This window comes from Maniola hyperantus, chromosome 1, assembly GCF_902806685.2.
Source record: "Maniola hyperantus chromosome 1, iAphHyp1.2, whole genome shotgun sequence".
Lineage (NCBI taxonomy): Eukaryota > Metazoa > Arthropoda > Insecta > Lepidoptera > Nymphalidae > Maniola > Maniola hyperantus.
The window spans coordinates 6,492,827-6,504,874 of record NC_048536.1 but is presented as its reverse complement, the minus strand read 5'-3'; the positions used below and the strand labels follow the sequence as shown (position 1 = coordinate 6,504,874).

Sequence of the window (12,048 nt, the reverse complement as noted above, 5' to 3'; positions counted from 1 at the left end):
TCGCGCACCGAGGATTCCATACTACAGTCGTATTTCATCGTCATTTTGCACGATAAATCAAAAACTATTATGCATAAAAATAAATAAAAATCTATTTTAGAATGTACAGGTAAAGCCCTTTCATATGATACCCCACTTGGTATCGTAATGTTCTTTACATAGTACTATAAAATAAAGTCGCTTTCCGCTGTTTGTATGTATGAACGCGTAGATCTTTTAAACTACGCAACGGATTTTAATGCGGTTTTCACCAACAGATAGAGTGATTCAAGAGGAAGGTTTATAACTATAGTTAATTCTCAAAAAATTTAAGATCCCTAGAGAAATTGAAATAATGTGAATTAGGTCGGAAAAAATTCCTCTCATTTGAGAGTTTCCGAGGCAATGACACCTCAATGACACCACATTAGTATCTACATTGCACCCATGCGAAGCCGGGGCGGGTCGCTAGTACTTTATAAGTTGAAATACTAATTAAGTATTTGTTTAAAACACTTTATAACAAAGTGATCCTATAAGGGTTCCGTTTTTCCTTTTGAGTTACGGAACCCTAAAAACAGATTAATGCCCACTTGCAACAAACTGCTCAATCAGATTTAGTCAAATTTTACTGTGGTGATTGGCTGAAATGGTATTTTTAGTGCAATAATGCATTTTAGCAAATAGTGAGAACGTCAGGTCAGAGAGGATTGGAATCGTCTCACTAGGGTGATCTGTGTGAACTGTGTCTCACTAGCGGCCAAGCTACCGGCTGTAGGACCCCAAATATTTGTAAAGGGATAAATCCTATTTTTCAGTTTTTTTTTTTCAATAAAGGTCTTTGTGATTTAATATCGATGTTATTCTTATTATATACACATTATTATAAGAAAAGATGTTAAACATTGATGCAATAAGATCCTCTCCAAACAGGAATAGGAAACCAAACAAAAATATTTTAACATTTATGTTTCATAAACTACAATCATTACGTGCATCTTGGAATATATACTTGCAATTAAAACATCCGGAATGGATCGGAGAAACGGAAACAGCTAAGATAAAACTACGAATAAGCACCTATCCACATAATTTTGTAGGTATATGCACAGAGTAGGATTGATTTAGGTATGACCACAGACCTATGACTAAGCAGGTAACATCCATCGCATGTATGGTCGACTAGTAAAGACTGCTAGTTTGAATACTGCTCTCACAGCATACCATGGTTACGTGTCATCAGTACTCCGTTATGGCCTGATTATATGGGGAAATTCAACAGATTTTAATAAGGCATTCATAGTTCAGAAAAAATGTCTACGAGCTATTCTTAACATGCCTCCTTATGAATCATGTAAGCCTGTCTTTCAAAAACATGGAATATTGCCACTTCCATGTATGTACATTTTAGAAATTGCAAAGTTTGTCAAAACGAACTTTCATTATTTCAAAACTCTGCATGATAATGTTGGAAAAAGAGGATTGAGAAATCAAGATAAATTAGTGTCTGATAGGATCTCCAAAACATCATTATACCAAAAAAATTGTTACTCTATGTGCATAAAAATTTTTAACAAATTGCCGATGGAGATTAAAATGCTTCCATTTAAACAATTCTGTCATAAATTAAAAAAATGGTTGCAAGAAAAAAATTTTTATGCAGTGGATGACTTCGTACGACATATTAAGGCTTAATTTCGAGATTTGATTAAGTAATTAATTTCATCAATGTAATTAATTTATTATTATGTTAATATTAACATGCACTTAAATAAGACTATTTTAGGTTTTCTCTGACATCATATTTTAAATTTATTTTTAATTTTTTAGTACCTATGTTAATAGTAACTAAATGTGTAACTGACACTATTGTAAAATTGCGCGCCATTGATGGCAGATTGTAATTGGACTTTTATATTTTTAAGACCCTATGTACATACAATTTTGCAATTAATAAACTTATCTTATCTTATCTTATCTTATCTCCGGTCTTTAAATCTACCCATGGAAAAAATTACATCGATTCGTTGCTCCGTTGCGACGTGATTAAAGGAAAAACCAACAAACTAATAGACCAACAAACAAACACAATTTCACATTTAGGGCCTTCGTGCAGTCATCCGTGATTTGACGGATCCGTGAAAAAAAAAAACGAATCGAATGTAGGTATTTGTATGACGGCCACTGCAAAGAATCACGGATACGAACCGAATACGGATGAGTGCACAAAGGCCCTTACAATATGGGTAGTGATGGAATCATAATTATGACACTTTTAGTAAGTAAAACAAAATCTTTGGCTTTCCTATTTTGTGGTAACTAATATCTAGGTATAATATTTTGTCAGACGGTCCATAAATGGGTATCTGGTAGTGTGCCTAGCCTTATACTTGCCTGAATACTAGGTACCTACTTACCTATTTTATTGCGCACAGAATTAGAACTGGAACAAATATCGCAAGCCGAAAACTTATTACTTACATTTTTACGACCACTTTTACTTACATTTTTACGACCTCTTTAAAACGAATAAACTAATACGTTCACATTTACGTAATCTACGTAATGAATACATAGAGATCGTTGTAATGAACATTGTTTCGACGATGTTATACGTCGAATTAAAAGGATTTTCGAAAATAAATTGTCTCTCTGTCTGTTTATTTATTTTAAAAATCTCTTTGTTACAAATGTGCTACTTATTTCTATTTTGGATATAGCAAACACATAAAATTGTATAAATTATTATGAATTGTTTTTAGAAAATATGCCACTGCCAAACCACCTAAATTTCGACAAAGTCAGTAATAAGGTAGGTACTCTATATTATTATATTATTATTAGTAATGCCCTTCCGGTAACCTTAGATACTTCTTCTATGTAAGCATACTACATACACCATCATAACAACAAAAGATTACAGTCCATTACAAGAATAACTTCTTATGAAAAAATACAAAAATAAACGACTGCATACCTACCGCATGCGATTCGAAGATAGGTCTAGATAAAAAGTTTATTGGGCAAACCACAAAATGGCTCTTAAATAATTTTTCGAACATCACATTTATTTATGTAAAGTTGCCTCAAGATTTTCTCACGTAACCAGACCACTGAACATTTTATAAAATGGGTTATTATAAGCATATACGTTATACGCACAGGAGTGGCGTCGGGGCGTCTGGCACGTCGGTCGCCGCCGCCGCTTCACCGCGAGCTCGTTACTACCGGCCTTAATAAACCACTATATTTATTGTTCATCGTAGTCTTTGTCTACCGATAGACATTCACTACTGGACATAGGTCTCTTGTAATTATAGGGACTTCCACAAGCACGTCATCTTGTGGTTGTGTCGCGTGTATTCAGCGACTCCAAAGCACTCGTCTGTTGTCGTTTATCTACCTAGTGGAGGCGGTCTGTTACTGCGTTACCAATACTGCGTTTTCTGGAGTAAGTACTCTTGCACCAGAAATCGCAGTGTTGGCAACGCAAAGCCTTTCCAGTATCTTGGGACCCGAAAATATATCGGTCGTTCGAATTGTTTACTCCGCCCATTACCACATCAGCTTCGAACTAAGCTCAATTATCTAGTTCTACGGGTCTCCATTCCACAGTCGATTTGATCACGTAGATCGTACGTTTATCGAATACATGACACAAAAACATACGAACAGTTCAATGTTAACCTTACAATTTTGTATATTTGTATAGTATAACCTCGAACTCAGTCAGAATTCAGTTACACGCGCGTCATTGACCGCTTATTATTTCTGTTCATGTCCTTTCTCCAGAAATACACGCTTATTCACAACTGATTAATCGGTTATACGCACTTTTCCATTTGCATCTAGAAATATGAAGAGAAGTGTCTGATGCCATTCATTTTACTTATTTTTAAATATTATTCTTATGTTTATAAACTGGGGTAATTTTAACGGGATTATAATTTTGTCGGTTAATTTAATGTAACTACACTGTCTTTTAAGATAAAACTATTAATTTTCCATATTTTTAGGGTTAGGTAGGGTAGGGTCCATAGTTATAGGATCACTTTGTTGTCTGTCTGTCTGTCTGTCCGTCTGTCTGTCTGTCAAGAAACCTAGAGGGTACTTCCCGTTGCCCTAGGATCATGAAATTTGGTAGGTAGGTGAATCTAATAGCTGGTATTAGAGAAAAAATCTGAAAAACGTGAATTTGTGGTTACATCACACAAAAAAAAAATTGTGGTCATAAACTAATAATCAGTATTTTCAATTTACGTAGTAAGATAACTATATCTAGAGGGGTATCATATGAAATGGCTTCACCTGTGCATTCTAAAACAGATTTTTATTTATTTTTACGCATCATAGTTTTTGAATTATCGTGCAAAATGTCGAAAAAATAAGACTGCAGTACGGAACCCCCATTGCGCGAGCCTGACTCGCACTTGGCCAGTTTTTTAAGTTGCGATTTAATCAGGCTTATTTCGGACCAATAATTGTTCAAGTCGCCGTACGACTTCATTTTCAGTGTAATGTCCGCACAGATAATATGGGATTCCCTACTATTTTAATAACTATTTTAATAACATTGAAATAAAAATCAATAAAATATAATATTATGGAGATCGTTGAGCTAAATAGGTGTTTAATCGTAGCGGAAGTTTTGTCTCTATTGTTACTCTACAATAGAGACAAAACTTCCGCTAGCTAGTTTTTTAATAATCTCAATCTATTGCTTAATTATTATTAGTATTTTAAACAAAGTACCTACCTACCTACAGGAATATTATATAATTCTTGAAATCTAAAAGAGCAAGTAAGTAGCCGCCACCATTTACTGGATGTAGACGTAAAAAAAGTAAGTAACAATGTCAAAGCATCTGTTTATTTTCCTTAACATTTGGTGTAGGTACTACGCTCAGACCAGTCTGTCTAAATTATAAAAGAAAACGACAACCAAGAAAATAATTAGTCGTAAGACGCAACGTTCACAAAATTTATTGCCATCAACTTGTCTTCTTCAATTTTTGTTAACGCAAAAATAAATTTTCAGTCTAACCCAATCGCTAGTTGTTTGTTGCAAAATTCGACGCGCTACGAGTTAAAGCCTGAAGCAGAAGGGACGCTAACGTGTCCAATGCGGCTCCTAGATCCAGTTTATTACTTGTGAATTCAAGCAAAATGATAGTTGCACCAGTCACAGTTTGTTAACTTTGGACCAAAATCATTAAAATGACATACTTACTTAGTATAAAAGTACGCTGGAAGAGGTATGCCATTCAAAAATTACGCGCAGAAACAACAAAATATGTTTTGACTTTGTAGTAGCTTTGGAAGCCTAGAAAAGGGAATTAACCTTCAAAAATTTCCGAACCCCAACAGCTTAGGAGTTCAGTATCTTGCAGCATCAGGATTGAGGAATTGGGATACGAGTTCAAAAATGTAATCGCTACCATCGCGCGTTGTGTTTGTTTCAAACCGTAACAAATAAAAATTGGCACGAAACGAATAGAGTAACGTCATCGAATCAATCACTGCACCCAGAACTGAACTGTGGAAATATACCTACATCCACCTTGAAACAACCCAATTATCGATTTAAGTTTTTCATGCATTCTTATCGCATTGATAGTAGCGAGTTCAAGGCGATTTGAATAATATTGTTTAGTTAGTTCTGCACGTGGTTCTATAATAATTGAATAATTATTGCATGAACTTTAGATGATTACACTTTTTGATCAACTGCAATTTGTATTTTGTTATACCATGTTCTTACAAATCATTTATTAAAAGAATATAAATTCGTGCTACTGCGCAAAAGCACAATTCGTCAAAGCAAAAGCATGATAAAAGACAGAACATGACGTCATTGAATTAATCATTTGTACACTACACCTCAGAACTCTTTACTATTTATTCTGATTTCTGTAGTTGATTTTATATCTAAATATTTGTGGAATGTAGTATGCTATTTTATTTGAATAATGCTCTTTGGTCGGTTCTGCATTACCTAAACTAATTCTCGAATAACTTTAATCTTGATAGTAACAGCATGCTACACTCTTCACATAAATCTACCGATAAATTACGAAGTAGGTACTTAATTTATGAATTTTCTAAAAATGCATCGTTGCTGTGCGACTTTTCGATCATAAAATACTCTGTTTTTAAAATATAATTACAAATTAGAATTAAGTATTACAATTTTATAATGCTGCAAAGTTAACATACTGTTTTTCATGCGCTTGACGACAATCATGCCGTACGGAAAGCAATGATGAGGACTGGTTGACGCCTAGAAGATGCCTATCCATGCTCACCTAGAGCTCGTAGAAAGTACTTCTATTTACCTAACTTCGTTATAATGTGACCCTCTTAAAAACCACACTCATTGAAAAAACACATTGTACAAGTGGAAATATTCATTGATAAATTGATATTGTTATAACTTATATTTAACTAGCTTATTCCCGCGATTTCGTCCCCGTGGACTACACAAATTCCTAACCTCTTTTGTCCCCCTTTAGCGATTGAATTTTCAAACATCCTTTCTTAGCGGATGTCTATGTCATAATAGCAATCTGCCTGTTTTGTCCAGTAATTTGACCTGTGCTTTGATCAGATCAGTCGGTCAGTCAGCTTTTCGTTTTATATATTTAGATACCTGCAGGTATGGTTGTATTGGTCGTAGAGAAGTGCTACTAGACCTACGAGAGCCACATAGTCACACTAGTAACTCTACACATAGTATAAATAGTACTTACCAATACTATTGCTGAAACGGCCAGCATTTCTCAGATAAGAGAAAAGTTCACCCCCGCACACGTAGTCAAATAACATGTATATACACGAGTCATCATGGGTCCACCATCGCCTGAAACAATGTGTTTTTTATGAAAATCAATTTTTATCAAAATTCATTTATCAGCCTACTGTCACTACTGGTTATTACGATTACTACCACGGGACATTACAACTTCATTTTCCACTAGATGACGTCTGCGTGGCTTAAGGTTTTTAAAATCCTGTGGGAACCGGGATAAAAAGTAGCCGTCTTCAGGATGCAAACTATCTGTGAGCCAAGTAGATGATGCCCGTGACTTCATCCACGTGGATTGAAGTTTTTAAAAACCCTGTAAGGCGTTTTTGATTTTCCGGGACAAAAAGTAGCCTATGTCCCCGGGGTGCAACTCTGTACCTTTTATCAAAATCGGTTAGCGCGGATGGGCCGTGAAAAGGTAGCAGACAGGCAGACATACTTTTTCTTAAATATTTTACAATGCACCGGGACTTTATAAAACCCCCGACCCCCGATTAGAAGGCGGACGTCCTAACCACTAGGCTATCACGGTTTTAACTATACCCATGCAAAAATAACAAACAAACAAACTTTGGCATTTATAATATGGGTAGTGACTAGTAGACAGGCGAAATGTCGACACGTGGTTAACACCATGTGTCTGATAAGTTGAAGATGTTTAATATTTGCGAGCTATTCATAACTACAACAGGTGGGGAATATCTATTTATTGTATTAATAATAGACCAATGTGGTAAGGTTAATTTTATACCACCTACATTGCGTGGAACATTTTAAGGTGACGTAGGTGATTGCGAAAGTATACGTCACGTCTAATGTCGTACACCCCTTTTCTAACAAGCACCACCAGCGGAAGGGCGATTGTCTAAAACCTGCATCAATCATTATTACAATCTTAATTGTTCTGATTGGCTGAATTTGAGCGATTCTTGTTGCAAGAATGCATTGTGGCCAATAGTGAGCGAGCATTAACCAATCAGAGATGATTGCGATCGTGACATTGTAGCTGTCAAACAACCGCGGTAGGGCCACGGGTCTATTATGGGGAAGCTGCATTATTCATTGCAACAGTTCCTATTGTTGAGATTGGCCTGATGATAGTATTTGCTGCAACAATGCCAATAGCGGAAAAGTGGCGGGGCGGCCAATCAGAGCCTAATGCGTTCGTCACATTATATCTAGCTTCTCATTATTTAAAAGCTAAAAGCTTTAGCAGATTTCCAGTTTTCGTTTTTTTTCATATTGGGTAAAAACAATTTTTAAAAAAAAGCATCATCATTTACCATACCTATTACCTATTATGTAAAGTTTCCAACTGTCATATTTCTGGTTCTTGAATTAGCAAATACCATCAGATGGCATGGTCCATGCGAACCTATCAACCTAACAAACTGATAAGGTCGCAGTCAGGCAAACATCTATCAACTAAATATACAAACTAAGCAAATAAAAAGTTTCTAACAAAATAATCTTATCAACATCTAAGGAAGCCAGAGTGAAACCTGCGGTCTACGGTGTCGGAGTGAAACGTGCTGTGTGGTAGGTATGGCTTCGTGGTAGTGCATGCTTGCTTAGTTGCTTATTTAAGTGAAAACACCTTTTACGCGCGTTGCGCGATTTTGAGATGCGTAAAAACTCCAAGGTCACGTAACTAACATGGTAGTATTCGGAGTGCCGATAGATGTAAAAACTAAACTACTGGTACTACTGTAATAACTTTAATTTACAAATTATGTAAGTTTTGAAAAGTAGGCTGCAATTCGATGGGTAAAACTTCTGTCGGCAGTCTACACTGACCAATTTCTTTTTCTCGCATTTGTAAGCCAAAGAGAATATATGTAATCACCTTGTTATAAGCGGGAGAGCGTATGGTGTAGTTGCATAGCACATACTGCACCTTGTACAGTGCGACAAGGCTATCTTGGCGCGTGGCGAAAAAAGGAACTAACGTTGTCGTCAAGTGTCCCCTTTGTTCTTGTTTGAATAGTCTAAGCCTTTGTTCTCCAACAGCGCCCCCTGTCAATTTCATTCAAGTGCCAAGAAAGCCTTGTCGCACTGTACCTACCTACTAGGTGCCTACCACAGAAACTTTATACTTTCAGGTTGTACCATACGGATTTTATGTGGTTCCGAACTATAACAAAATAAGTTTATTCCTTGCGAAATAAAAATTCGTAACTTACAAATTCACTATGAACGGATGATTGATTTCTGCTAATATGCTCTTCTCGTTCATAACGTGGTCAACTTGCTTTAAGCGGATAACGTCAGCCATAGATAATATTTTCATTGCCAGGTATTCATCGGCGGCTTTGTCTCGACAGAGACACACGCGGCCGAATGTACCCGTTCCTGTAACAAAAGAAACAAGAGTAAATTAAAAACCACAAAACATAATATAGAAATACTTGTCCTGACTGACTGATATCTATCAACGCGCAGCCCAAACCCCCAAAATATTTCAGAAATTTGAATTTTGGACAGTAGGTCCCTCTGTAAATAGAAATGATTTTTGGAAATTCTACCACTACTTGGTTAATTAAATAGGGCATGAAAGTTTGTATCAAAGTCCGTCATTTATCAAGTTATCTATCTTTGAAAATTGGTATTTGGGCTTTTAGTTAAAAATGAAGAAATATATTGTTACGTTTCAGGATTTTTAGAAATTCCACCCCCAATAGGATTAGGTATTGTAAATTTGTATGAAAGTCCGTCATTTTTCGAGTCTATATCTATGATGATGACGAAAATTGGTATTTGGGTTCATAACATTTTAATGAAAAGAGCCATTTATTTTGTTTGTTTCGAATGCTGCACCGTGATCCATTGATGCAGACGTTTGCTACATAGAGCATGTAAAATAATTGTCCTCCATTACCACAATTATCACGATAGACTTTTCAAGACCATCTGGAGTTTATTTTTCCATTTCAACATGATATTTATTTCAACTCTATCAGCATTGAGTCATTCTTGATGATGATGCGATGCTTAACATGAAGCAAAGATTTGTATTTTTAGTTCGCTGGAGAAGAATATGATACACTATACCTATACAGATAACGATTGCGAGAAATAACTATTTTTTCATGACTCAGTAACGGATTCCCCGTTTTACTTCAAAAACAAGTTGATTAATTAAAGCACCGTGTGGATTACAATAACATCTTTGTACCGAACAACATAAGTAAAGGGTTGGACAGGTACGTCGCGGGACGGTATTGACGCGCGACATTATCCATGAACTACTTATAGTAACGTACTTAGACTGCACAGAAACAGAGCATGTACAAATGTAAGATTACTAATACAAACTATATATAAAATCATAACCCTTCCTTTTAGCTTTGCCGTGGCCTGGTAAAAAGCTAATCAGACTGCTGCGCGTGAGGAAAACAGCACGCCTTTTTGGCTACGCAACAATTACGCGCTCTTCAAGTGTGACGCCTTCATCTAGATGCTTAGCATGAGGTTTTACATCTCACTTCAGTATTATAGCATACATCTTCAAGCGAAAACCTTAAACATGAAATTCAAAACGGTAGTGCTGAATTTTTTATTTTGGGTCAAGGACCTTTTGGTCAATTTTATCTTCACATTATTGTATTTCGACACCCCAATTCTATCAACGTTCCTTGTATTAGAACTTCTAGAAGTCGCGTTGAACAGATTGCACCGTATTTCAATCACGCGTTCTGTGTGTTTCAAACTTTAGAGAAGATGTTTTACTAAAACCTGTAATTAATTAGCAAAGGTAGGAACGGTAACTTACGCAATACGTCAAAGGTCTCTGTCATAAACTTTTGTTGACAAAGTTTTTAGCACGTGAGGTGATGACGCTTTCTAAATTTTCACTTGTTTACAACAGTCATGGTTCAAGGACTGGTAGAAAAATGGCATATAAGTGGCCGCGATAAAATAATGATGATCAGTGCCAGCTTTTGTAATCGCAACATCAATGTTTCTACTTATTTTACTTTCCGTGCTTTTGTAGAACTACTTGCTGAACTCCACTTTGGTCTGGTGGAATTTCTGAAAATACTTTTTAGTGGGGCGCTACGTAATTTGGAAGTCCTACATGCAAATTACAAAAAAATACATTTCTAGATCTGTTTCTAGTTACGTTTACATTTCAATTAGTCAGTCAATTTCTCCTTTTATGTTATTCATACATAACATTATCTGTGTATTATAGTCGATTTATACGAGTACTTAGGTAAATATACAAGAATTCATAATATTAGAATAAAGTATTAACAGCAGGTGCTTCATTTACATTGTAACAGAGGATTACCATACTAAAACTACGCCTACAGTATATGAGATGAACAATAGGTCTGCCAGGTCTGCGTCCCATGCACTTACTACCAACGCTCGAAGATCCGTCAACCTAGCATTCTATTAGTTTTTACAAAGAACAATTACCTTGTGACCTTCGGAATTTGTCAAAACAGCCAATATTGCTAGGCACCATCCCAAAGTTATGGTTTTAGATAGTTATATAGGTAATAATAAAATCAAATGTACAAATTCTGTACTAAGCACTCCATGATCAATGATCATGGATATCTACTTCTAAAATTGCGTAAGAATTTTTTTTTTTGTTAAATATTGGTTGACCTTTGACCGTTTGGCTGCACAAAAAAAAAATAGTTACAACTTATCTTTTCTTCATAAAGTATGTGCAGTTACAGTTACTGTATGTTATTTACAAAAACGCAACTGTCCACTGAAAGTTTAATCTACTCTCGTAAAATTTAAAACACGTCTTCAGTAGTCTGCAATATTTGCTATTTATCAAATAGTTTACGATTAAACACATAAAGTTGGATGACCCAAAACCCATTATTAACTAGGAATAATTTTGCGTAACTGTTGTTAATTTTGTTAGCGCCCGTGACGTCTAGCATTTCGTTAGTTTCTACATCCCACTTTATTTCGGACACGTCTTACGCAAGACAGGCGTGAAGAGTGTAGGTACAAGTTTGTATATATTATGATGCTGACACGATTCCCATCTCTTTTGAAGGATGATGGGCATTACCAAATGAATTAATTGATTGATGGTGAAGCCTTGTCGATTACGTATTTCAAACGATTGCTTTAACCAAGCAATGATGACGCAAATCAGTAAGTGATGATGCTGAATATATTTTTAGTGTAGAAGATTTTTAATGTTAAGTATTTTACCTACTTACTCAACTCTATGCAACGTTCTCACCCTGACCTTCAACCTTTCTCATTCTGAGAGAAGATTCGTGCTC

At 35.7% G+C, this 12,048-nt stretch overlaps 1 protein-coding gene across 1 annotated transcript in view; it reads right to left on the bottom strand.

Annotated features, from left to right (window-relative positions):
- Positions 1-12,048, bottom strand: part of Pka-C3 (Protein kinase, cAMP-dependent, catalytic subunit 3) — a 108,588-nt gene that overhangs the window by 65,969 nt on the left and 30,571 nt on the right. Inside the window, exons 2-3 of the mRNA XM_034972457.2 lie at positions 8,968-9,136; positions 6,729-6,838 (exon numbers count right to left, since the gene is read on the bottom strand). Coding sequence (XP_034828348.1) covers positions 6,729-6,838; positions 8,968-9,136 — 279 coding nt within the window. The remainder of the gene's footprint in view (positions 1-6,728; positions 6,839-8,967; positions 9,137-12,048) is intronic.